The sequence below is a fragment of the Penicillium cinerascens genome, assembly GCF_028974065.1.
Source record: "Penicillium cinerascens strain IBT 15544 chromosome Unknown contig_6_segment0_segment0, whole genome shotgun sequence".
Classification (NCBI taxonomy): Eukaryota; Fungi; Ascomycota; class Eurotiomycetes; order Eurotiales; family Aspergillaceae; genus Penicillium; species Penicillium cinerascens.
The window spans coordinates 344992-371174 of NW_026695295.1; the positions used below are offsets into that span (position 1 = coordinate 344992).

Below are 26183 nucleotides of genomic sequence, written 5' to 3' on the forward strand. Positions count from 1 at the left end.
GTCCGGCGACGCTAAAGTGGCGCTCGCCCTAATTTCGCCCGTCTTTCTCCCCTGAAGCAGAATATATTCTATTGTCTTCACGAGTTCAGTACATACGACCATAGGGTGTGGAGAACAGGGCTTCCCGTCCGCTCAGCCGTACTTAAGCCACACGCCGGCAGGTTAGTAGTTGGGTGGGTGACCACCAGCGAATCCCCGCTGTTGTATGTTTTTGTTTTTTTGTCTTCTTTTGCTTCAAAGCGAAGGCCTCTGCGATGGACCTCCGAACTGGCGAATAGGAAAAATGACTTCAAAAATTTTGCGCTTAAGCCCGACAGATTGTCAATTGCTGCACTGCAAGATCAACGAGACTTGATCTTGTACCGAGATTATCCTCCTCGGGATAATTTAGGTCCTCTACCTTCTGGTGATCCGCTACTTGCTGTCGGAATTACGTGGTTGACACTGTGGCGTTATGGGATGATCTTGGCAGATGAGCATGGAAGCAGGGTACCGCCTCCAACCCCAAACCCACAAGCATCTCGTCCTTTTCGCAAAAATTCCATGTGGCTTCCGATCCATCAGAGTAGCAGCTCTCGTCCTACGCGGAATACGACCTCGTAGACAGACCGTATGATAGTCTTCGAGAAACCAAGTGACAGGAAAAACTAACCTCACCGCCAGATCTTAAACTACCCGCCTCACTCTCACCATTCAAGTGAAACCCCGTTTCGACCTCGGCATTGAATCCTAGAACGAAATAATTTTCGTAATTATCAGAGCTGCGGATAATCCGCAGAGACAAACATGCATTATCTATTGGGACCCCGTCGAAGATGGATTTAACCGTGGAGATATACTGCTTCTTCGGCATGAAGCCGGCCGGCTACAGCCCGTTCATTCTCACCAGTTATCTGCCAAATTCATCCATCCACGACAGGTATCAGCCTCGGGCTCTTGCTCCAAACAACTTGGTCCAGGTGACAGAGTTTATTGGAAACCGATCTTTTTTCTACCTCTTTTGGCTCCTTTACCAATCGCCAGTCCTGTGAATTATTTTGGAAAGGGGGACAGATAAATTTGTGGGGCTGGGGGACATTAGCAGGATACAATGGTAGTCAACTTATTCCAAGATCTCCTGCGATTGTCCTTCCCAGCGGATCGCATCAGTCATTGAGCTTCACCGACGAGGAGAGTGACCTCGAGGACGAAGTGATCTTATGGCCGCCTTCACCAAGACCTCTTTCACCTTCTGCTCGAGAAAATGGCGCACCGACTTTTAGTATGACCATAGCCGGTCCTGATACAATATCAATGTCAGATCGTACACTCAGTGAGAAGCTTCACTATCCCGTCACTATCACCATCTCATACGATGCAGCTCCTGGACCTTCTGATGAAAAGACCTATTACATTTCACACGTCCGTCTTCAAAAATATCGATCGCCACTACGATGGATTCAGGCTCTTACGTTAAGAACGGTGATGAATGAAATCCTCATGAAGTCAACTCTATCCTCATGTACCATGCCTATAGATTCTCTACGCCCGAGCCGCTAAATGTTGGTCGTAACGATCGAAATCAATAACCCCTTAAGGTCTTGAGGCCCGGCGAGTCATGGTCATTTACGCGGGAGGTGAGTGATTTCCCGAAGAATGCAGCGCCCGGCCATCAATTTCGGTATCAATTCAAGGGAGCTTCACCTGGGTGGTGGGATTGGGGTAATTCACAAGATCATGAAAACACTGTAGCGTGGGTCGTCGAGGATAAGCTTAACGACCCAAAAGATAACGGAGGCCGGCCTGCAATTATTGTTCTCGGTAGTAACTGGATCCAGTTTAAGTTGGTTACTTAAAAAGGGCTATTGCGCAAACTTCGAAGAGAACGAAGGTAAAACGTGCTTCCCTCGTTCAAATAGCGATTGCCGGCGTGGAGGCTCCGAAGTCACGTCGTGGTCATACATCACACTGCCCAGCCAAGGGACGGCTTGTTTTGACTGTGCTACCCAGGCAAATAATCAATCCATGTTATTGGAACTCGGGATTCACAGACATATGTCGGTAGTAGCTCGTCATATTGGCCATCTTCTCTCCATTGAGCCAATGCGAGAAAGCTGAGTTGATCGGACTGCAGCTTGTCCGTGGCGCAATCCCGGGCAGGCCTAGGAGAGTACAAAATGGCCCGCGTGCGACACGACGTTGCTAGGAGGGGGGCATAATCTGAGTTTCCATCCCATGGTTCGACCATCTGAGTTTGATAGACATTTATTAAAAACTACCCCTTCCCTGGGAGCGCTCCCCTAGGCTTGAGGCCCATCATAGCCAGCTCATGTCATCTCGAAGCAAAAAGGCCGTTAATAATGACATTGAACAAGGAGTAGTAGCGAGGATAGCTTCATCGGGTGATGTAATTGCCCATCAATATTAATAGAAGGTGTCAATTCCCACCAGCAAAGCCTCTCATCATATGCTTTACTTCTGAGCCCTAGAGACGCTCCCAAGTTCAAAAGATAAAAAGCAAAAAACATACAACAGCAGGGATTCGCTGGTGGTCACCCACCCAACTACTAACCTGCCGGCGTGTGGCTTAAGTACGGCTGAGCGGACGGGAAGCCCTGTTCTCCACACCCTATGGTCGTATGTACGGGATTTATGAGGACAATAGAATACATTCTGCTTCAAATGAGAAATAGGGTGAGAACCGGGTGCGAAGACCTCACGGGCCACTCAGCCAGCTTATGATAAACAATCAATCACATTACATTCCAAGAATTCCCGACCTCTTGGAAGCTTTTAAGCGGAACCGGGCCACAATATCACAAATTATTGCGAAGTAATGTAACACGCCTCCGAAATATGGTGCAAATATCCTCGTAAACCTCAAGATACCCATCACCTGTGACGCTGGAAGCAACAGCGGTATTCCCCGAGATCGACAGGCCCATCGACGTAGCTAGGCTACATAATTCCCCTGCATATGGCTAAAATATTAGGGTTTTTTGTTATTAAATCCACCTATGCTATTGCTCTTTTAATTACTCTCGTGAGTTTTTCTTTATTGATCTTTTACATCCTTCATTTTAATCCACCTACTGAACTAGCACCTTGGAGGAACTCTCTGGTCTCGAATCTAAGCTTAGTGACCCTAGTATGTACAGAAAATTCGTCGAAATCTTTATAGGCGCTTCAGTATTTCTCTTCGCCGCTGCTGAGCTAGAACTGGGCACATATATCGGTGATCAGTACCCGATAGCGAATGGGCTGATATGCGTTGTTCTGTGTTTAATATACAGTAATTGCACATGATACGCATCAGCCTGAGAGGTCACGCAAGTAAAGTTGTATAATATAGCCCGAAAGCATGGAGCATCAATGGCTTATATTTACGCTTGCGCCTTTTCACATGCACCGGGGACCACGCCAAAATGAGCAAGCCGCTTATATCCCTTTAGACTGGAGATGGTGCGGTCGGCTATCGGACGCTAGGGGAGGACAACTCCGCGCGATTTTAATCCTTTAAATCCCTAGGATCCACTGGCTTGCCAGCTCCACACATCATTGGCTATTATCTAAACCCCAAACACCTCATCGCATACCAGATTGGGTTAGACAGCAGCCAATACGGAACCGATTATCGCCGATCAAGCCAAGATGCGGGCATGTGCGCAAGAGTAAGCCTGCAGGTGGCCGCGGAGTATGCTGACAGCCTCGCCTAGGACAAGAGGGTGAAATGAGTGATGTCTCAAGCTAGTGAATGACACTTGAGTTCTTTTGCAGATAGTCGAAATTAGATTCCACGGGACGGGAAGTATCGCGAATAGTCTAAAAGTACAGACATGTGACTAGAGTGGGGTCTGTCTCGGCGTGCATATCTAGTTCCATAGACTACTTTGTTAGCGAGACATCTGTGCGATATGAAAACCTGATTCGTTGACGAATCTCCTCGGCGTACTGTGAGGCTGAGTCGAAAAATGAAAATGTGATTGGAAATTGGGGAAATACACCGAAAAGACAGACTGAACGGTCCCTCCCTTTTGTTTCGCTCTCTTCGCCAGGGTATCCCACTAATCTCTGTAACTTTTCATGATGAACTTAATCTTGCTTCTTAGTTTGACGTTGGGGGTAGCAGCTCTATATGCCGTTCTTGACTCAAGGCGTAGACGGGCCGCCCGTGGGCCGCTTCCACCAGGACCCTCTCCGATGCCTATCGTTGGTAACATCAAGGACCTCCCACAAAATGGCAAGCAGGATTGGGTGCACTGGTTGAAGCACAAGGAACTCTATGGTGAGTCTGTCAAAGCGGAGCAGTCACCATAGACAAAGTCACACGTCCCCTATGGTTGCAAATTTGACTCGCTGATCCGCATACAGGCCCAATCAGTTCCATCACAGTAATGGGACAAACCATCGTCATTGTAAACGATTCGAAGATTGCAACTGAGCTGCTTACAAAACGGTCTGCAATCCATTCCTCACGACCCAGAATGACGTTTGCGTCAGAGATGTGAGCTAGAATCCACGGATTTCAGAAACCAGACAGTTATTAAATTCTCACTATCACTAGGGTGGGGTGGGAAAAGGCACTCGCATTCCAAGGTTAAACTGAGCGATTCCGTGCCTATCGCAAAGCCATCCAGCCAAGCTTCGGCTCGGAGTGGGGTGTTGCTCAATTCATTCCCTTGCAAGAAGTTGAAACCCGCCGCTTTCTCTTCCGGGTTCTTAAAGAACCTGCGAATCTGTTGCAGCATATTCAAACGTGAGACGCGCATTCATATGTTTGGAGAGGTAATATCTCTAATTTGGTTCAACAGTGAGGCAGGAGCCGTGATTCTTAATGTTGCCTATGGCTACAGAGTCGAGCCTTTCGGGAAGGACCATCTGGTCCATATCGCCAATGAGGCAATGGACGAGTTTGCGAAAGCTACGGTCCCAGGTGCTTGGGTGGTGGATATAATACCCGCATGTATACCCTCCTGACTCCTTATCATCATTGACAATCCTGGCTAATCAAGGCAGTGAAATATGTCCCCACCTGGTTCCCAGGGGCTGGCTGGAAGCGTACCGCCAATCTCTGGAGAGAGCACATGTCTGTTATCGCCGACAGACCATATGAGTTTGTCAAGGGACAAATCGAGAGTGGTAAGGATAAGCCATCCTATCTCGGCGCGATGCTCCAGGCTGGGTTCCCAGAAGAAGGATCAGAGAAAGAGCTAGTTGCGAAATGGAGTGCTGCGTCTCTCTACACTGGCGGCGCAGACACAGTAAGTTATCTGCCTGTTTTCAGCTCAAGACTACTAATCTATTTAGACCGTCTCTTCTATCAGCTGCTTTTTCCTCGCCATGTCACTCTTCCCAGACATCCAGCGCAAAGCACAGGAGGAAATCGAAAGTGTGGTTGGACACAACCGACTTCCAAACGTGGCGGATCGTGCAAATCTTCCTTATATCAATGCCATGGTGAAAGAGGTCCTTCGTTGGCACCCAGTTGCGCCTATGGGTATTCCACATATGTCAACAGCCGATGACACCTACGACAAGTATTTCATCCCCAAGGGATCCCTCGTTCTACCGAACATCTGGTATGATATTCACCATACTCGATCCCCCTTTTCTTTTTTTAATCTGACAATTAAAAAGGGCTATGATGCATGACCCCGAGGTCTATCGCAACCCAATGGAATTCCAACCGGCGCGCTTCCTCGGTGAAACCCCCGCGCCCGATCCTCACACCGTCGCTTTCGGATTCGGACGTCGTGTTTGTCCAGGTCGGTTTCTGGCTGATAACGCCGTCTTCTTGAGTGTGGCTCAGTCACTTGCCGTATTTGACATCAGCAAGGCTACGCGGGGAGGTGTGGAGGTGAAAACGCCGACATTTGAGCCCGGCGTTATTAGTCACCCTTCGCCGTTCCAGTGTGATATTAATGCGCGCAGTCAGGAGCTCGAAGCTCTTATTTTGTCTGTAGAGAAGGATCATCCTTGGGAAGAGAGCGATGCGGCAGAGTTGCAAAAGGTTGTTTGATGATATATTTTCCACGGTAATTAATATCGTGGGGAAAGAAAGATAATTTGATATAAAACAAGCATTCCAAACGCCATACCATTATTCTTATCTTTTATGTAGCAGATTCTAACCTATACACAAATCTTCATCTAGTCGCTGTCCAGAACAATAACCTCCGCCTCCACATCGCCAATACTCTCCACACTGAGCGTATCACCAGCATTGACACCTGTGATAAAAGCACCATCCCCTTCTTCCAAGATAGCATCCTCGCGACTGTCAAGTTTAATCTTCATCAGGCCGTTCTTGGTCATAGGAAGATGAATATAAACATTGCGCTTCTTCTTCGAGCTGATTACCTCTCCAGCACCAACATTCCACTTGAAAGTCGAGTTCGGCGCAATAATTCCAGCACCCATGACGAAGTCCGCATGGATGGGAATAGTATCTGGAATCTTGGGTATAGCAGCAGCTTCTTGTGCGGGGGTAGCCTCAGGCCCCGCCGCGAGAGGCGACAGGATAGGCACGAACGCCTTGCGCTTAGTCTCCTCACTAAAAGTCATAGTGTGATACTGAGGCTTGAGGCCGTGTTTCCAAGGTAGCGCCCATATCTGAAGAAAATGCACCGGCTTGCTAGACTCATTCTGTTCCGAATGAGCGATTCCTAGTCTTGTTAGCTTCATCCAATAATAGTTCAAACTAGAAAGAAAACTCACCAGTTCCACCAGTAGTGAATTGCACGTCACCGCGCTTCATACGATAAAATTCTTTCCCCTGGGCTCCCTCGGAGCCTTTTTTGATCATGCTGTCGCGGTGCGTAAGCTCGCCGTTAAGGATGTAACTGAAGATCTCGGCATCTCTGTGGGGATGAGTCGGGAAGCCATTCCGCGCTGCGACGCGGTCTTCGTTGAGGACTCGGAGACTTCCGAAGTTTTGGAAGCGGGGATCGTAGTAGCTAGCAAAGCTGAACGTGTGGAATGATTTGAGCCAGCCGCCGTGTTCGGCGTATCCGCGCTCGCTGGAGCGGCGGAGGGCGATCTTGGCGTGGCTGAGTGGCTTTGTCATGCTTATGGTGTTGTTCAAGGTCTTGTTATTTATTCTTGTGGCTCGGAAATGTGACGGGAGCCGAAAGTTGAAGTGTCTCAATTAAAATGATTTTCTTCAGATCGGAGGGAGATCAGGGGTTTATATAGGTGGCCCAGAGATCTGGAACGTAATAGAAAAGGCGTTGGGATTATGCGAAGATTATAGATGGATCATCAACGGGACACTAGTCCGGATACGGTATAGCATGCTGAGGCATTGCTGACTCTCTTTTTCTAATCCGTAACCTACGCGATGTGATTGGAGAATTTCCAGGTCGATACGAACGCGTGCATGTTTGAGCTCCTTTTTTAAGCATCAGTCATGCTGATCGATGTTCGCTCGATCTATGTACATGATTTTAAAAATCCATACTGAAGTAAGGCTGAAGTTAATCTTAGCCAGCTCCAGTCTTGACACCGCGGTGTCCACCAGTGATTAAGGATGGAAAGAGATTCAGTTAATTGAAACGTAAATTGGTGCTAGAATCTTTGCATTTTGATATGTTCTGATCCAGATCGGACAGGCTTAACCTCTGCACGATCCCCCGGAAATTCCAAGACTCACCCAACCGTAGCCAATCGGCTACGAACCGGCATATTCTCGTCCATTCCAGGCTTAGGGAATCCAGTAACATCGACACCCTTCCGGAACAGAAGACAATGCGTAGATCCACCAAAGTGGAACATACCAATCTCATCACCCTTCTTGACACGATCGCCTTCCTTAACAGTAATCTCACAGGTCGAGACCTCGGCCATACCGACGCCAATAAACGCCATAAGCCCAATAGCAGGTTCGTCCGCTTCAATAAAGATCAACGCACGCGTAGCAGTCGCCGTAATATACGCCTGTGAGATAACCTCACCTTCAAGGGTAATATCCTGGGATTTAGCCATTGGGTTGCCAACGCCTTCGAATAGCGGCTCGGAGTAATACGTTCCGTCAACCACGTGGGCCTTCACCACTTTTCCAGAAACAGGGGCGTGCCAACGGTGATAGCTCAACGCACTGAGGAAAGCCTGGTAAACCGTACCACCGACAAATTGCTCAGCGAGAGCGTCATGGCCCAGCATATCAAGAACAGAATAAGGCTGAGACTTGATCCAGAACTTATCACGACCATGGACGTTATGTGCGATTCTGTAGGGCTTCGACTCGCATGCATTAGCGATAACGCGACCGTCTTCTGGGTCCGCAACCGGGCGCATTCCATCGTGCCACTGGCGAGTAAAGAAGTGATCCCACGACTTGAAGCCGTATTTTGGTGCAGACGGGTCACATTGGAACATATGATGGAACTCGAGGCTCTCGGCGGCTGTTGGGCCGATCTTCGCGACGGCCATGAGGTCACGGTGGCCGACTTCACCGAACCAGCCACGAGAAGAGGTGTCCAGCACATCGGCAGAAGCAGGGGAGCGTAAGAAATCACCCCATGCATTAAGGACCTTCTTTAACATTGCGTTGATTTCTGGGTCCAGGAACGCCGCGTAGCCACTGGGCGTGCCCATCGGCCAATCCAAGAGTGCGTTAATAGGCAGGCCGACCAGGCCCACGCGGTGAGCTTTGTCGGTCCATGATGGTGCAGTAGTGAGTAGGTGATTGAGGACTTGGAGGAAGTGATAATAATCCCGGATCTCTGGATGACCGGTTGGGTCTTGTCGGTAAGGCTTTTTGTGTGGGACTTCCCTGAGCATGCCTTCGATGAGCATGTAGACTCGGGTGTTGGTTTCGATGAGATTTTTGAACTCTTGCAGTACTGGCTGCAGTTCCTGTTTCGTGTTGTCGACGTGTTTGATTACCCCACCTAGCCATTCGCGGTGAGCGGCGTGGTCTGGTGGCATCCACCCGCCGATTCTGATGGATGGTCAGAGGAATTCAGGCTTGGGAGAAAAGAGGGCACATACTTGTGGAGGTGGTGAGTGTTATCATTTTTGGTCGACATTTTTGATAATATTGTCGAAATTGAGTGGGAAACGTTTAAAGTTCTGAAATTCAAGGAGATCTGTGAGGTCCTCTGAAAAGAGTTAATGGTGTGCAACGAAGAAAGCTTGACACCGATAATCTTCTTGGCGGGGGATCTATATAGCCAATTGGACGCGTTGCGTCATTGTGACGCGGTTAAATAAAGTAGAACGAAACCACTTCGACCCCTCAGTGCTGATTACAGCCATTGGTTGTAAAAATAGAGGCTTTTTTTACGGACAAGCCACACTGATTCAAATCTTCAAATTTTCAACTCAATTGAATTGATGGCGGGGGATCCGGCCCAAAAAATTGAATCTCGCGGTGTGATATTTGATCAGACTACGCTACTATCAGAGTGAAAGGTCTATTGCTGTGAATTATTCGTGTTATGCTCATTGTTTTCGCTGAAATCTGGGGTTATCCGAACATCCGGGGATGATGTCATAGCAAGCTACAAACTTGATTTGTCACCTGACTTAACAGGTGTAGATTCAATCATGTTCGGCTGGGCCGGATCTCATGCTACCAATACAACGTTGTGGCATGTAGTGGTGATCCTAAATTTATGTAAGAAACGTCAAATACATTTGCTGCCAAAATAGACGTGGTGGTAGAGTGCGGGAATGAAGAGGATGAAGGGATTGTGTATAGAGTATGAGGGTCATTAGACTGTTCAAGCGTCTGTTTCATAAAAACTACCGGCTACGGGGTTTTAATTGGCATTGCATCACCACGTCGTTACTTGTTCTCTGCGGTGCCCGCGTTAAACTGAGCGTTCCTGATCCATTGGCCTAGACTTCGTGAGATACACTCCTGCACCTTTATACGCAAACCCGGCTATCCTCACCAATCTCATCGCGGCGCAAAATATTCCCAGACAGTTCGTGAATAGATCGATCTCATATATTATCAGACCCAAAAAACGTCTTTTAGGATGCGCAGGACTTTGCACTTTTTCATTTCTATCCATACTCTTCTTTTTGACTGTTGCTAATTCTTTTCGACTTTTCTCAAGACTCCGCTACTTCTCTACAGTAACTGCCGCAGGTAGATGGCTTTTATCAAGGTGAATTGGTTCGACAGGATGGATGGAACACCAAATCTCCAAGCAACTGCATGGAGACGAAACTCCCATTGTCGATCGCCTAGGTTTGAAAAGAGTCATTCGTTCTGCTTCAGACAGAGTCTGCAAGCAACCCGCATAGTAGCATGTATTTGTAACGAGTTTTCTCGGGTCAATTGAAGTCTACTACTCTTACTACTACTACTAATCGGTTTGACATATCTTGGTCATTTCCCTACATATGTATGCAGTCTTGAGGATTAAGCTTGCCATCTCAAGCAGGTTTGCTTTTGGATCATGTGGTAATCTCACATGCCGATTGAGATATATCGCGACAAATACTAGATTTAAGCAGGCTAACAACTTGGAAGGATCTTGCCCCTGTGAAATCGAGCCTTGGAAGAACACCATTTCAACTTTGAGTTTGCCAATGCACATTACCTTCTATTTCAATCTTGAACCAGTTGACAGCATAATTAGGCGATTTTTCGTCTATGACTGTATTCCATTGACCATCTGTGCAAGTCAACAACATGTAGTTGGCCTCGAGAGGAAACAACGGCCCTCGATTTGTGTCGCATTTTCATACCCTCCGACCAATCAGAGGTCATGCAGGAATTAGAATTGGGACCAAGGGAGGAAGGTTGACCGCCGATGAGATCGCCAGAAGATCGCTGGCTCCGCTGAGTTAGCGGAACCTTGGCATGATTTTTACCCTCAGCGGCAACGCTCATAAGAGAAGACAATCGAAGAGGCAAACACGTGAAATTTGACGAGATCTCAAACCTTGAATATAATTTGACAACATCTATCGGCAAGGTGACCCACAGGACATTCTGATTGCCCTCATAATGTGGTCTCTTTTATTAAGCCTGCCTGGCCCGGTAGCAAAGATATCCGCTCGTGATACCGTGATTTGTTCCCTATGAGGACTTCCACGCCATGGTCTCCTTCATTGATGTGATGGACTGCATAAGTGAAGCATAGGTTGCCTCTTTAGGGCACCAGTGGGCGCTGCGAACTTAGTCTTGCTGTAGCTGTCAAGTACAGTAAACATCACATCGATCATTATTTAATATTATTCGAAGCGAATGCAGTGGACACCCCGAGGATCTACCGACCGGGCGATCGCCCGGTCACCCAACGGGGAAATAGGGGTGCTCCATCTGCATTCTTAGTCTTGGCGAACCACCCACCGTCGGCGACCCAAAGGCAAGCTGGTCCTCTCTAAGTATCAAAATGTAGCCAAATAACCTCCATTTCTTCGATTGTATGTTTATAAAAAATTCGATGACTTCCCAGCTGAACCGAGACCCCCGGCTTGCCGTTGGGTTCACTCAGTGGGGCCGAGTGAAGGCATGCCGACTCGGCGTCGGAGAGAGCAGGGTCAGGACGGGACGTACTCGGGACCTTTTCGGTGTTATCAACCACCTCACCAACTATCGGCCCTGCGGTCTTTGACCGAAGCTGGCCACTGCTTTGCTAGGTGGCGCTCTGATTGCAGGCTACAATTCGCCCAAAATTCTCATGGTCCACAAAACTCATGCGGTTGAGGCTGGTTTCGTATCGGGCGATGTCCTAATTCGGGCAGGCGCAACAGCTCAAGATGACGATAGTGAACGGACGATATTTAGCCACCGAGTGCAATGGGCTTGGAAATGCTGGGGTAGGAGACACCTCAACCACGGAGGCAGCTGAGCTCGAGTCTATACAGTCCCTCGTGATGTATAAAGCCGAAGTAGAATGTATACGATGTACTATACGTGGTGTGAAATTTTACTTCTCAACCTCCACTTGAAATTCTTAATGCACCAAATGACACGACGAGAATCACGTTGAGGAGACTATGGAGCCGGACCAGACTATTGCCCATACTTTGAGGCCCGAGGCCCGGTTGTCCCGTAGTCCCCATACTTGCAAACCCGGTGTTTTGCGGATGATGATGGGCACTGGCACTTGTACCTAATTTATATGGGCGAGAGTTCTCTCATTCTCAAATTTCTGCTTCTCCGAAGCCTTTGTCTCTTTTTCTTTCTCCCCTTCCTCACTTCATCATATTATACCCACCATGAAGACGAAACAGCAACAACAGCCAGTCTCGGCTTCACATACTGAAAATACTACGGAAAACTCTATTGCTCACCAGGAGAGCTACCAGAAGGGGTGGATCATTGGCGGTAAATACCGTGAACAATTATACGAGGACGAACACAATCAGGAACTCTACAGCCAACTCCTCCAAGAGGTGGACTTTGACCTTCCTCTTACCGTGAGCACGCCGACCCAACATGATGGTAAAAACTTTGTTGTGTTGGAATTTGCCGAGGGCGACAAAGAGAACCCTTTCAACTGGAACCCAAAGTACAAGGCTTTCATCAGTCTATTGCTCTGTCTGATGACCTTGTTCATTGGTCTCGCCACAACTGCCTATAGTTCTGGTATCACACGGATGACGGAGGATCTTGGTGTCTCTTCTGAGTTGGGACAATTGGGTCTCTTCACCTTTAACTTCACTTGTGCCCTTGCACCTCTATTCCTGGCACCCTTCTGCGAGCTGGCTGGTCGAAGGGTTGTCTATGTCGGTGCTTATGTCTGCTTCGCTTTCATGTTCATCGGCCTGTCTCTGGGCAAGAACATCGCTACCATTCTTGTCTCTCGTTCCTTACTCGGACTGTTCGGTTGCGTCGGTACTATCCTTGTCGGCGGTACTTTCGGTGACATGTATACTCCGGCCCACCGTGCCATCCCTATGGCATCCTTCGCCTTCATTGCCATCTTCGGTACCGTCGCCGCTCCCATTTACGCTGGCTTCATCGACCAGGCTCTTGGTTGGCGTTGGGTTGAGGGTATCCAGGGCCTTGCCAACATCCCCCTTGTCATTGTGATTGCCATTTTCCTCTGTGAGACCCGTGGAGGTGTGACACTGAAGAAGCGCGCCAAGATGATCCGCCAGACGACCGGCGACGGGCGTTTTGTTACCCACAATGACCTCGAGGCCCCCGGTATCAGGATGATGCTTCACAACTCCTCCATCAAGGCCATCAAGATGCTGTTCACCGAGCCTGTCGTGTTTGCCTTTGGTCTCTGGATCAGCTTCGCTTGGTTCCTGACCTTCCTCTTCCTCTCCGTCATTCCCATTACCTACCGGGAGAAGAAAGGCTGGAGCGAGGGTGTGTCCGGTCTACCTTACATTGCTCTCTGTATCGGTACCACCATGGGCTTCGGTCTGAACTTCTTCCAAATCAAGAAGTACAAGTCCGTCATCAACGACCCGGGCCGGGAGTCCCGCCCTGAGGCTCGTCTTTACGGCGCGATGTGCGGCGCCGTCTGGCTTCCAGTCGGCCTTTTCATCTACTCCTTCACCCAGTACAAGGAACTGTTCTGGCTTGGTCCCATCGTCGGCCTGACTCTCATCGGCATTGGCATCTTTTTCATCTTCGAGTCGTGCTATAGTTACACAGCAGACTGCTACGGCGAAAACGCATCCTCTGCTATTGCCGGCCAGGGTTTCATGCGTAACACCCTCGGTGCCGTGTCACCGCTGTTCGCATCCCAGTTCTTCCACAACATGGGCAGCCAGTATGCCGGTCTGCTCCTGGCTCTTATTGCCACCCTCCTCACCCTTATTCCCTTCGTTCTGTTCAAGTATGGACCTGATCTGCGAGCTCGTTCTAGACTTGCAAGCACTGTTCTCAGTTCTCAGGCGTAAGGTTTCGCATGTTTAGAATGATCAGCACTGATTGAGTGTACGAAGCGATAGAACGAGTTTAGTACATATACCGAGTTTATCTCGGCGGCATACATCCCAATCGTATATAGCGATGAATGAAATAGACGTTGTTTTAACACAATTCAAGTTGCAACGATTTTCAAATGTGTTCAGAGTGTATTGCGGTAGACTGCCTCAGGTGTCAAGGAAATCAAAAAGGCGGTAAGTCGGTTAACCACGTGATCTCGTCACAAAACCTTCAACGCCGGCAAAATCAAAGCGGCCAGCCGCGCCTATTCCCGTCTGAGAAAATTTCCTCCGCAGACACCAACCAACCCATACCCAACCAATTTATTCCGCTGTCCACACGGCCGTGATCCTTTGCGTGAGCCATATCTCAAAAAGATCTGGTTTCTGAAAATCTCCAAAAATGGCCGAAGACGCTTCCGCTGGTAAGCACCTGCACCATCCCATCAATGAACCCAAGAACCATGCTAACATTTAATCCAGCCTGGCCCATCGCCGATGAGACCCTCGCCCAGTCCCTGCTCGATCTCGTCCAGCAGGCCAGCCACTACCGCCAGCTGAAGAAGGGAGCCAACGAGACCACCAAGACCCTCAACCGCGGAACCTCCGAGATCGTCATCCTGGCCGCCGACACCACCCCTCTGCCCATCATTCTGCACCTGCCCCTGCTGTGCGAGGACAAGAACGTCCCCTACGTCTACGTCCCCAGCAAGATGGCTCTGGGTCGTGCCACTGGTGTCTCCCGCCCCGTGATTGCTTGCAGCATCACCACCAACGAGGCTTCGGATCTGACTGCCACCATCCGCAACCTGAAGAACCAGGTTGAGCGCCTGATGATCTAAGCTCGAAGCTTGAGCGTGGAGTTTTATATCATGGAGCGGGGCGTTTGCTTGTCTGCGAAGTCAGGTAAAGAGTATTTACCGGCTCCACGGCTTGCTTCTGTCTCCGCAATTTGCTGGTGAAGTCTTTAGCTAGATTTTTTCAGTCCATGTGATGCAATATCAGAACTTTTGAGAATTTTTATCCTCGTAGATTTACCCAGGTCTTGGATCGAGGGGTTACGTAGCTTGGTCAATCTGCCGTGTTGTCTGTTCCTTAAACGGACGTACGGCGGGCGACCTTTGCAGATCTGCCTTTCGGAAAATTAGCTTCCAGAAGCTGGGAGTAATGGTGCACCGTGCGGTACTTGCGGGGAATTACAGTTTCGCTTGGAGAAATGTATGCCTCGCCGACAGATGTCCCGAGCAGCACAGCAGTGCCTTCAAACTTGTGCATTAAGCACTGACAACGGCCTAAACCGTGCATGGGCAATGCCATCCCACCAATAGATTCCGTCGGTTGAACGAATCTCCCTCGAGTGGACCACACTTCATACAATTGCCGAGCACTTGATAAATGAAGCTCCGAAATAGGTTACGGGCACTTGTTATAGAAAGATGGAGACGGGAGTTAGCGCCCGCAAAAGGAACGGGGACCGAACCCTAAGCCACCACTCCTAGGTTGCCCTTAGTGCCCGGGGTGGCCTGGCTGGGCCGATCAATCTAAGCCAGACGGCCGTTCGGCTCTTCTTTACTCCTCCAATCTCAGGCTTCTTCTGTTTTAGTTTACTGTCAATTTGCACTCCATCGGAGCTCTGATGGTTTGCCGATGTGGAGCGCTCTATGAGTTCGATTGTTTTCTCACACATGGTCTGACTGGGGTAGCGGACTAATCTACGGCGGTTTGAAATATAACTTGTGCCGCGTCCGTCCGTCCTGGTCTCCAGAGGCCTCTTCTATCTCTTCCATTCTTTCTTCCCTGGTGGGTACTATATACTTATTATTTTCTTGTCCTGGGTGTTGTGTAGTTCAACCATGTTCATCACTTCTCTCTTAGCAATCGGCCTGGCGCCATTGCTCGCAGCCGCCCAACTCTCCGGCAGGGTAGGCCCAACAACCCCCCACGCCACCAAAGCCGCCCATAAAACCTGCAGCGTCCTCGATTATGGCGGCAAGGCAGACAACACCACCGACATCGGCCCAGCCATCAGCTCCGCCTGGGACGCCTGCAAGTCCGGCGGTGTTGTCTATATCCCACCCGGCAACTATGCCCTCGAGACCTGGGTCTCTCTGACCGGCGGAACGAGCACCGCTATCTGCATGGATGGAATCATCTACCGTACTGGTACCGAAGGGGGAAACATGATCTTCATCGAGCACACATCTGACTTTGAGCTCTTCAGTTCGACCAGCAAAGGTGCGGTGCAGGGGTTTGGATATGTATTCCACCGGGAGGGATCGCTGACTGGACCTCGTATCTTGCGCCTGTATGAGGTTACGGACTTTTCGGTTCATGATCTTGCGCTTGTGGATTCGCCGTCTTTCCATTTCTCGATGGACACCTGTGAAAATGGCGAGGTTTATAATATGGCTATCCGGGGTGGTAACTCTGGTGGTTTGGATGGCATTGATGTTTGGTCGACCAATGTCTGGGTTCACGATGTGCGTTATCCAGGCTGGGTGTTTGAGGTAGTGTGCTGACCCCATACAGATCGAGGTTACCAACAAGGATGAGTGTGTGACTGTCAAGGGAAGTACTACATATCTCGATCTGGAAACAATCATCTAACTCTCCAAAGAGCCCATCGCAGAACATCCTCGTCGAGAGCATCTACTGCAACTGGAGCGGTGGCTGCGCTATGGGCTCGCTGGCGGCGGACACCAACATCTCGGACGTCACCTACCGCAACGTCTACACCTGGTCCTCGAACCAGATGTACATGGTCAAGAGCAATGGCGGCTCCGGCACCGTGTCCAACCTTCTCCTCCAGAACTTCATCGGTACATACCCTACCTCACCCCAAACTTAACAAACAACTAACTTACCCAGGCCACGGCAACGCCTACTCTCTCGACATCGACCAAGCCTGGAGTAGCATGGAGACCGCCGCCGGCAACGGCGTCCAACTCGACAACATCACAATCACAAACTGGAAAGGTACCGAAGCCGATGGCGCCCAGCGCGGCCCAATCAAAGTAAACTGCGCCAGCGGAGCCCCCTGCACCGACATCACGATCGAGGACTTCGCCATGTGGACCGAAGAGGGTGACTCCCAGTGGTACTCGTGCGAGAATGCGTATGGCTCCGGCGCTTGTCTGAAGGACGGTGACGATTATACCACGTACACGACCACCATGACTGTAACCGCTGCGCCATCGGGCTACTCGGCTCCCACGATGGCGTCGGATCTGTCGACTGCGTTTAGAACGGGTATGCCGATTCCGATCCCTGCGATCCCAACTTCGTTCTACCCCGGTGCGACTCCTTATAGTTCTCTGGCGGGTGCACAGTCTACTTCTGTGTAGATGGATCCGGATATCGCTCCGAGGTTGTTTGATGCTGTTGTGTGACGGATTTTGTATAGTTTGTTGATCAGCAGTATTTCCGGATGACGTCAAGTGGAATGAGGTGAGCTCTGCGGGGAGATACATTTGTTTATCTCTTCGGGGAAGATTAAATACTCCACAATGTACATGAGTATCCCTTCACATTATAAGCAGATCCCTCCCAGAACAGACCATATACCTAATCAGGATTAGCCTGTTAATTGTGGGGGAACCCTTACTAGATCCTGACGAAAGGACGACCGTCAATCACGCCATTAAAGGATCCCATGGACGCAAGCACGAAGCCGGGAATGCTACCACGAGAGAGTTCCCCGACCCTCACCACGAGCGCTGATTCGACCACGGCCCGCTGATGCAGATTCCAACACTGCTCGCGCAAGGGTCAAAGTCCCAGCCGGGGTTGCGGGCACCACGAGTCGTAACGTAGAACATAGAAACAAAACCGTCCCATCTCTTACTTGCTTCCATTCCCAAAAATCTCACCATGGCCGCCCCCAAACCATCAGGTCAAAGAGCAATCGAGGCACCGGTCCCAGTCCCGGCCGATGGCCCCGAAGCTCGATACCGGGCCAAGGCGGAAATCCTCAACCGCGCAATCCAGGAAATCGGCATGGGCCGGTACCAGTGGCAGTTATTCGTAGTGATCGGATTCGGATGGGCGAGCGATAATCTCTGGCCGATCGTGACATCCTTAATCCTCCCGCCGGTATCCTATGAGTTCGGAGTCTCGCGACCCCCACTACTCACGTTGGCGCAGAACATCGGACTACTGATTGGCGCGTTGCTCTGGGGATTTGGATGTGATGTTTTCGGGCGACGCTGGGCGTTTAACATGACGGTCGGGATTACTGCAGTGTTTGGGCTGATCGCTGCAGGGTCGCCCGATTTCGGTGCTGCGTGTGCGTTCGCGGCATTATGGTCTATTGGTGTTGGTGGAAATCTGCCTGTGGATTCTGCTATTTTTCTTGAATTCCTGCCTGGCTCGCATCAGTATCTGTTGACGGTTTTGTCGGTGGATTGGGCTTTTGCGCAGTTGTTGGCCAATCTGGTGGCGTGGCCTTTGCTGGGGAATATGACTTGCGCGCAGGAGAAGGGTTGCGTCAAGGAGGAGAATATGGGGTGGAGGTATTTCCTCATTGCGATGGGTGGTCTGGCTATGGGCATGTTCGTTATTCGCTTTGTGTTCTTCACGATCTATGAGTCGCCGAAGTATCTGATGGGCAAGGGTAAGAACGAGCAGGCAGTGCGGGTTGTGCACGAAGTTGCTCGCAGAAACGGAAAAGCCTCGTCGCTGTCGCTGGAGGAACTGGATGATATCGACCAGGGCGCTGCGGGGTTAACTACCACCGGCATCGTCCGTCAGAGATTGGAGAAGCTGCGCATGGGACACGTCCGCGCACTATTCGACACGCCCAAGCGAGCCTACTCCTCAACTCTGATCATCCTAGTCTGGGCCTTTATCGGTCTCGGATTCCCGCTTTATAACGCGTTCCTCCCATACATCCAGCAATCACGCGGTGCCGAATTCGGCGATGGCTCGACGTACATCACCTATCGCAACTCGCTGATCATCGCCGTGATGGGGATCCCAGGCTGCCTCGTCGGTGGCATTTTGGTTGAACTACCCAGATTCGGACGAAAGGGCGCTCTCTCCAGCTCCACCGCACTGACTGGCGTTTTCCTGTTACTTTCCACGAGAGCGACGACATCAAATGCCCTCTTGGGATGGAACTGCGCCTACAACTTTATGAGCAGCCTGATGTATGCCGTGCTGTACGCTTACACGCCCGAAATATTCCTCACCAAGGACCGCGGCACCGGTAATGCGCTGACTGCATCTGCCAATCGCATTTTTGGAATCATGGCACCCATCATTGCTATGTTTGCCAATTTGCAAACATCAATCCCAGTCTATGTTAGTGGAGCACTGTTTATCGTGGCAGGTATTCTGGTTGTCCTCTTGCCTTATGAGTCTAGAGGGAAAGCAAGTCTGTGAACAAGGAATGAATTCTTGGATTCATATTCCTGCCCCAGGAATACGTCTACTTCGAGATTGGATTGAGAGACGACTTCCTTAGATAATTTTATAGAAATCTTCGAATGCATCTTTCTCTGCATTTTTCCAGATATGCAGCCATCAAGTACTTAACCATCCAAGCTGAATGCAATACCAGCTTCGCCATTCCATCCTCTTCTCTCAAACTCTTGGTGGAATTATACATTAATGCCATGCTCGCAACTTTGCGAGCCAATACAGTGCATTAAACTGACGATCACACTGTGAAAATTACAACACGTTCGCCCCAGACAAGGATATTGTGGAAGGTACCAAATATGTAAATTGTGTGTCTGAGAAACGAACAAAGAGCGTAAGTGGTGGACCTTTTCCGAGACTTTCCCCCATTTCTGCCTTTTATTCTATTTCACTTGTATCTCTTCCCATTTCAAAGTTGTCCACTGTAATATCAAATCTTCCGATGTCATCTCCCCGTGGGCGGTGGCCTTGGGATCCATCAATCTCGGCGTGACGGGCCAAGGGACCTCGCTACTACTGCGCCCACAGTTGATCGCCGAAACGCTCATGGGTCTTGCTTCTGTATCTGGTGATACTTCAGGAATTGAATGGTTCCCTCCAATAGCTGCCATTTGTCCAGATATGGAGATAAGAGCATTTTCCAGGCTCGAAGAACGTCCGTGCTTATTCGATATAGACGAAAAGCTCAGCCTATGGCGATATGAGCCGCTGTCTTTGTATGGAGGCTCTTGAGGGGTCTGCTGAGTCGAAGTGTGGACGGTAGAGATAGAAAGGTCCGACGCTTGACGATTCAACCTCGAAGACGCCTGTTGGAAGAAAGGGCGTTTCAGGAGACTATCACTCCGCTTCCCCTTGGCCTTAGGCTGCTCGCTAATCGACAATCTGTCGAACGCCGTACCGAAGTTAACAATACTGTTATTGTCAATCGTCGCCGTAAGTGACGCGGTCTCTAAGTCCTGTGCACGCTTTTCAAAGGCTATCATAGCGGCGTTGGAAACTTCCGCCCTGGATACTGGAGGCTTTTGTCGACGCAAAGGAGGTTCGTCATCCGCTTCACTGTTCGCCACGCCGACGCATTCGTCCCAGATGGTAATGGTGTCGCTTTTCTGCTCGCGCTCGCGTTGACCTTTTAGGTCATTCGGGCTCGGTACAATTGGGCTTTTGCTGTTTGGAGAAGGCGAGGATTTGCCCATTTTAAATTCCAGGTCGGCTTGAGAGCCTGAGCGTTTTCGTCGCAGGTGATAAATATGGCTTCGGTCATCTTCTGAATGGGGTTGATGCCAGCCGACCGTATTTTCCTTGTTGTAGTAGTCGCAGGTGTCAGTAATTCTAGAGTTCATAACCATTTCTTCATGTCCAGACTCTCTTTCATCACTGGAGGTATCGTAATCATAATCTAGAGGTTCCTGTGCGGCATCACCAGTGGCTAATCCTAGGAGTGTTGATAAATGACTTTTGACGAAGGGTTGTGAGAACCTACCATCAATCGTAAGCTCACTACAAAGATCAGCACTTTCCGTCACGGGTTAGAAGTTTACTGGGATACTTACGCAAAGAGCGAGTAATCAACGCGGATCGAATGGCCGTGCTCTACATGGAAACGGACCATCTCACCGGAATGTATATTCAATATACCATTCTTGACTCGGGAATACCGATTTTTCTCAAGGTTGTTCTTGCAAGAATCGATTTCCAGGCGCATTTTCTGAATTAGGCGATTAAAACTTCTCAGCTCTGGAGATTCCTGTATATTTTCAAATTCATCATGGCAGATGTACTTCTTATTGCCTGCGGAACTAGAACTCATTTTGGGAGATTGTTGAGTCTCCGCAGACAGGCATGACTCCTGGTCATTACTTGTTTTCTAGTTCCAAAGAACTGCAATCAAATCGCGCTGCTCTTGGACCAAGGTCGGAACATTGTTGCTGCTCTATACTTAGCAAGAAGTCATAAAATAACTGATAAGTAGACCTGCCTTCGAATGAGGCCTGCATACATAATAACGTTGAGTAAGAGAAGCATGGTCGACTTCAACCTTTCTAGATTAAGTTTCAACGGTTCTAAACTCGGCTCGAGCAACACAAGTCGAAATTTCTCAGTGATGTTTTGTAGACGGGTCTTTGGAGCCTGATCTGTATCCTTGATCACTCTCTGGATCCGTCCAAGGACATCCTGGCACTGGTTCAAGACTTGTTTGAGGGTCTTAAAGGCCTCCTCTGAGCAAAGTTTCCGTGATTCTTCCGTTTTCAAGGTTTCTCCAAGCTCGCGCAGAATAGCGCTTGTAAGAGCGACGTCGCTTGAGAGGCTCTGTATTGACTGGTTGGCATTCTTGGCTTGTCGGTAAAAATAAAAAGTTGGACAGATAATTTGGTACCAAGATCCGCGACCTGGATTAGACTGGCTGCGACACCTAAAGCCTCGAGACCAGACATGGCAGTTTGTTTTAGTGTAGCTATATATTGGCTTCGAGTTTTTAGGTCGTTATAGCAGCTGTCAAGAAGGCTGCCAGGTCGATGCGAGTGGATACTTAGGTAGATAGTGTTTTGAAATTAGCCCAAGAGAAGAGGAATTCCCCGAGTTAGGTCACCTCATAACGAAACTGAGAGGCCCCTCACTTAGCCCCTCATTCCATCACGTTCTTAGTCATAATGTCAGTTTCACTATTCATTTCTGCCACCACCGTATGCCGATATATCGAAAAATCAAATTAGGAGCCTGCGTTGCGATTGGCAGAGCTTCTAGAGGACTCGAGGACAATATGCGACAAGCATAGTTAGATCATATCTGCCAATTCCGATGCGACTTCTAGGCGATCAAAACAGTGATAAATTAAAACAGCAGCAGGTCCTGGAAGAGTTTCGAGAAATTGACCGTGCTATTATACTTCTCGCCGCTCCACTTTCTGTGAATGCATTGTCGCTGTTTCTAGGGTTACGGGCAGACAAGATCAGCAATCGATTAGTTTTATTTCGATCTGGAATAAGTATTCCTAGCGACCGCGATGTGCCTGTTAGGATTCTGTATTTATGATTCCGTGATTTTCTGGTCTAATGCAAAAAGGAATTTTATATGGACGAGTCAGCTAGGTTTCGTCTTAAAACTAACGGTGAAGCTGCTTTTGGTTTTTGCGTAAAAGAGACCAATTTACCACCTACCATTCCCGATATCCCACCCAATAAATGCCTGCACTGCCGTGATCGGTCCATCAAATCACAAACCCAGAGCATGTCTGGCCCCACCCCAGTTAATATAAAACACTTCCACAACCCCGTCACGATCCACTCTCCACCCCGACAATACCGGTACATGTAGCGTCCAATGATGTCATTTCCTTCCAAATCGCGACGATTCACAACATCCGTGGGCGCCAATAGGACATATTTCCGTCGTCATACACCCGCCGTTAGTCCAAGCGAGTTCCGCGATACTGTAAACAACACTCGCCACACCTCGCCACAGCGCCTCCTCTGCCAGAGATCAACGGAGAATATCCACCAATAGATACACCGTGCCACAACGATGAAATCAACGGTTGTGGATATCTGGGTGCGGCTACGTCAGGTGGGGTCCGATCGTGGCTAGTGACAGGGTATGACAGGTCGCCGTGTGGATTTGATTCGACGATGCTGGAATGGTATGTGCGTACAACTCCATATGACAGTGTGGCTTCTAGATGGACTGGGTTGCAACTCATTAGATCATGCTCTGGAACCGGTTTCATAATACAGGGCTGGGATGGGTATTTAACAGGCGATCCTCTTGCTGTTTTGCTGAGTCCAACTTCAATCTCATCTCCATCTTCATCCCTATCTTCTGTATTGAACTACCAAAGTCAACCTTGACCAAACACATCCACCTAAACACAACATGTCTCAGGAAAACAGTACGTTCCCCTAACCCACTCCACCTCGCGACAACCTCTTAACCAACTCACGTTAGGCGGCGGTCTCCTCGGCGGCGTGGGCGACACCCTAGGCAAGACAGTCGGCGGCGTAACCAACACCGTGGGTGACACGGTCGGAGGACTGGGCAACACGGTCGGCGGTGCGGCATCCGGAGTCGGCAGCACCGTGTCGGGGGCCACCGAGGGATTGGGAAACACGACCAAGGGTGCCGGCCAGACCGTTTCGGGCGCCACTGAGGGGGCGGGTAAGACCGCGTCGGGTGATGAACAGAAAGAGAAAGGTACACAAAGCATCGGTGGAAAGGAGCAGACTGCAGAGAACCCGCTTGGTTTGTAAGGGGTTAGTGCCCAACATTATGAATTCAGGTCTGTTCGTATAATAGTTTAATTGAATGAAATTGTGCTCTGATGGGCTGATATTTGATGATGCATGCTGTTATTCTGGGGCTATAGTATGCTATCTTAGTATTCAAACGATCCGGGGTTTTAGGAAGGATCTACGTCAGATGTCACTTTGTGGCTTCAGCAAGGAAGTCCATCCGATCGCGCTACTATGTAAGGCTCTACAGAAGTAAGGGGGAATTACCCTGCAGTGGTTATATTTTGAGGCTCTAAAAAGTTGATCACCGCTAGGTACAATGTTATTTGAGCCAATTTCCACGGTTCGTGTTCACCACATTCAAATTTGCCAAATAAGTAACATTGAAGCTGTTTGTCCTTGGCCACGATCATCCAGCTCGGTAACCGGAAACCGAGCACGTCCAATTCTCTAATCGACAAATGACACACTGACTCAACCAATAGCAGACCTCATATGGGACTCGAGGCGAATCTTTTCACTGGAATGTGGAGTTTGAGGCGCGTTTGAGGCGCGTCCCGAAAGGGGGTTGAATTTGCCAACCGAATCCCGTGCGGATAGAAGCGGTGATCTCGGCCGAAAATCGTCGAGTCATACCTGCGCTTCTCCCAGTGAATATTTATTGACGCAATCTTGGTTCAATGACCTGGATCAGAATAATCTCCAGATTGCGACTGTAACTAACTCGTCTACCCTTGGTTTGCCCGAAAGAGAAGCTCGATCGAGATGGCAACAAACAGTGCGCGCCAGCCCGACGCATCAAATCCAGCACAACCACCATCCGAAGCTCAGACCCTAAATGGACAGACTAATACCCAAACACCCTCGAAACACGACCGAGGCTGGAGAAGAGTAGTGCGCAACTTCACCCCATCGTCCGTACCCCTCCCCAGCTCCCAAACACCCTCTAACCGAAGGCAGATGGTTCTCCGTGACGATGGGCACGGGCATCGTCTCAATCCTACTCCACAACCTCCCATACAACGGGATCTGGCTGTACTGGCTCTCAGTCATAGTCTTCGCACTCAATGTTGTCCTCTTCAGCCTGGGCTGCATAATCAGCATCCTGCGGTACACGCTGTACCCCGAGATCTTCACGGTGATGATCAAGCACTCGGTGCAGTCCATGTTCATCGGCACGTTTCCCATGGGCTTGGCCACTATCATTAACATGACCTGCCTGGTGTGTGTACCGGTGTGGGGCGAATGGACGAGGTATTTTGCTTGGGGACTGTGGATTTTCGATGCTGTTGTTTCGGTTATGACTGCGCTGTCTTTGCCGTTTTTATTGTGAGTGTCCCTTCCTGATGATAGAGGATCGATTTAATGGTTGGTTAGGATGGCTCACGGGGGTGAGAGACCGCTATCCTCGATGACGGCGGTCTGGCTTCTTCCTATCGTTAGCTGCATCGTGGCCGCCTCGACGGGCGCTATAGTTGCCGGGGTGCTTCCCAACGAGCAATATGCATTGTGGACCGTCATTACTAGTTATGTGCTTTGGGGTATCGGATTGCCTCTGGCTATGATGGTCATGGTGATTTATCTCCTGCGCCTGACGCTTCACAAGTTACCCCCAAAGGCCGTGATAGTCAGTGTGTTTCTGCCACTGGGTCCTTTAGGACAGGGCGGATTCGGGTACGTCTATCCGTAGGGAACATTTCTTTTTTTTTCACATTCACTAAGTTGTACAGGGCCATGAAGCTGGGCCAATGCGCCCGGGATATCTTCCCAAAAACCCACACCCTGGTGCAGTCCTCTGGCGAAACATTCTATACAGTGGGCTTTCTGGTCGCGCTCATCCTGTGGGCATTTGGGCTGGTCTGGCTATTCTTTGCATCGGCCTCGATTGTTTACAGCAAGACCTTTCCGTTCAATATTGGTTGGTGGGGATTTACTTTTCCACTAGGAGTGTTCGCGGCGAGTACCGTTCAGATGGGAGCGGAGCTGCCTTCGGGTTTTTTCAATGTTCTTGGAACAGTAAGTAAATTCTGCTCGTATGTCTAACTAACTTGCTAACTTTACAGATACTCTCTGTATTCGTGGTTGTGCTTTGGATGATTGTCATCGTTGGCACTTTGAAAGGAGCGGTGTCGGGCAAGCTGTTCCATGCGCCCTGTTTAGGGGATCTTCCTGTGCCAGAATATGACAAGGACGTTGGCAAGACAGCTTGATTTCTTACAGAGGACAAACCAATAGTATAGAGCAATGATGACGATAAATTCGACCAAGTTGGCAAATGTAGTGGCAAACCCCGGATTCACGTGATGTGGAGAACGCGAATTTATTTTATTTTTTATTTTTTTATTTTTTATTTTATTATTTTCCTCCCATCGAGAGATCCAGCCCAGCGACATCCACTTTCGTCCCTGATCGACCGCCTCTGTGCCCTTCCATCCCCCGGAGGCTTTTCGTTCGGGACGTTGGACTCTGCCAGAGCGTATCGCCAGGTCGCTCCAGCCTGTCCTCCCCCTGAACCCCCCTTCCGTGTGCGCCTGGAGATTTTTCTCCTGCGCTGACCTCGGGACCGGCAGTACTCGGCCTCCGCCGCTAAGCCTCTTTCGGATTCCACCTGTTGCCTTATTGCCTTGTTGCCTTACTGCCTGGGTGACTCGGAACAAACAAAACACGCGGCGCGCTCCAGCTGGCGGGTGTGGACTTCGGACGTGATAT

At 49.6% G+C, this 26183-nt stretch overlaps 11 protein-coding genes across 11 annotated transcripts; 8 read left to right on the plus strand and 3 right to left on the minus strand.

Annotated features, from left to right (window-relative positions):
• Positions 1-1597: 1597 nt before the first annotated feature.
• N7498_006127 (uncharacterized protein) lies at positions 1598-1835 on the plus strand (the record flags this gene model as incomplete). The annotated part of the gene is made up of 2 exons (XM_058453189.1): positions 1598-1616; positions 1642-1835. 2 exons carry the CDS (start codon positions 1598-1600, stop codon positions 1833-1835), a joined length of 213 nt encoding a protein of 70 aa, XP_058307380.1.
• Positions 1836-4065: 2230 nt separating this feature from the next.
• fmaG (cytochrome P450 monooxygenase fmaG) lies at positions 4066-5998 on the plus strand (the record flags this gene model as incomplete). The annotated part of the gene is made up of 6 exons (XM_058453190.1): positions 4066-4264; positions 4351-4483; positions 4509-4942; positions 4996-5240; positions 5287-5558; positions 5617-5998. The coding sequence occupies 6 exons, from the start codon at positions 4066-4068 to the stop codon at positions 5996-5998; spliced, it is 1665 nt and encodes a 554-aa protein (XP_058307381.1).
• A 131-nt stretch (positions 5999-6129) lies between these two features.
• Positions 6130-7045, minus strand: N7498_006129 (pirin family protein; the record flags this gene model as incomplete). The annotated part of the gene is made up of 2 exons (XM_058453191.1): positions 6130-6644; positions 6697-7045. 2 exons carry the CDS (start codon positions 7043-7045, stop codon positions 6130-6132), a joined length of 864 nt encoding a protein of 287 aa, XP_058307382.1.
• A 581-nt stretch (positions 7046-7626) lies between these two features.
• On the minus strand, positions 7627-9008 carry N7498_006130 (uncharacterized protein; the record flags this gene model as incomplete). The annotated part of the gene is made up of 2 exons (XM_058453192.1): positions 7627-8920; positions 8971-9008. 2 exons carry the CDS (start codon positions 9006-9008, stop codon positions 7627-7629), a joined length of 1332 nt encoding a protein of 443 aa, XP_058307383.1.
• Positions 9009-12162: 3154 nt separating this feature from the next.
• On the plus strand, positions 12163-13803 carry N7498_006131 (uncharacterized protein; the record flags this gene model as incomplete). The annotated part of the gene is made up of 1 exon (XM_058453193.1): positions 12163-13803. The coding sequence occupies one exon, from the start codon at positions 12163-12165 to the stop codon at positions 13801-13803; it is 1641 nt and encodes a 546-aa protein (XP_058307384.1).
• Positions 13804-14233: 430 nt separating this feature from the next.
• Positions 14234-14672, plus strand: N7498_006132 (uncharacterized protein; the record flags this gene model as incomplete). Its single annotated transcript, XM_058453194.1, has 2 exons — positions 14234-14255; positions 14314-14672. The coding sequence occupies 2 exons, from the start codon at positions 14234-14236 to the stop codon at positions 14670-14672; spliced, it is 381 nt and encodes a 126-aa protein (XP_058307385.1).
• A 1011-nt stretch (positions 14673-15683) lies between these two features.
• Positions 15684-17174, plus strand: rhgB (putative extracellular rhamnogalacturonase; the record flags this gene model as incomplete). The annotated part of the gene is made up of 4 exons (XM_058453195.1): positions 15684-16310; positions 16360-16386; positions 16448-16649; positions 16699-17174. 4 exons carry the CDS (start codon positions 15684-15686, stop codon positions 17172-17174), a joined length of 1332 nt encoding a protein of 443 aa, XP_058307386.1.
• Positions 17175-17700: 526 nt separating this feature from the next.
• Positions 17701-19212, plus strand: N7498_006134 (putative sugar transporter; the record flags this gene model as incomplete). Its single annotated transcript, XM_058453196.1, has 1 exon — positions 17701-19212. The coding sequence occupies one exon, from the start codon at positions 17701-17703 to the stop codon at positions 19210-19212; it is 1512 nt and encodes a 503-aa protein (XP_058307387.1).
• Positions 19213-19634: 422 nt separating this feature from the next.
• Positions 19635-20953, minus strand: N7498_006135 (uncharacterized protein; the record flags this gene model as incomplete). Its single annotated transcript, XM_058453197.1, has 3 exons — positions 19635-20677; positions 20732-20748; positions 20802-20953. 3 exons carry the CDS (start codon positions 20951-20953, stop codon positions 19635-19637), a joined length of 1212 nt encoding a protein of 403 aa, XP_058307388.1.
• A 2165-nt stretch (positions 20954-23118) lies between these two features.
• On the plus strand, positions 23119-23492 carry N7498_006136 (uncharacterized protein; the record flags this gene model as incomplete). Its single annotated transcript, XM_058453198.1, has 2 exons — positions 23119-23134; positions 23191-23492. 2 exons carry the CDS (start codon positions 23119-23121, stop codon positions 23490-23492), a joined length of 318 nt encoding a protein of 105 aa, XP_058307389.1.
• A 747-nt stretch (positions 23493-24239) lies between these two features.
• On the plus strand, positions 24240-25684 carry N7498_006137 (TDT family transporter; the record flags this gene model as incomplete). Its single annotated transcript, XM_058453199.1, has 5 exons — positions 24240-24388; positions 24435-24803; positions 24852-25148; positions 25205-25490; positions 25538-25684. The coding sequence occupies 5 exons, from the start codon at positions 24240-24242 to the stop codon at positions 25682-25684; spliced, it is 1248 nt and encodes a 415-aa protein (XP_058307390.1).
• Between the last annotated feature and the right edge of the window lie 499 nt (positions 25685-26183).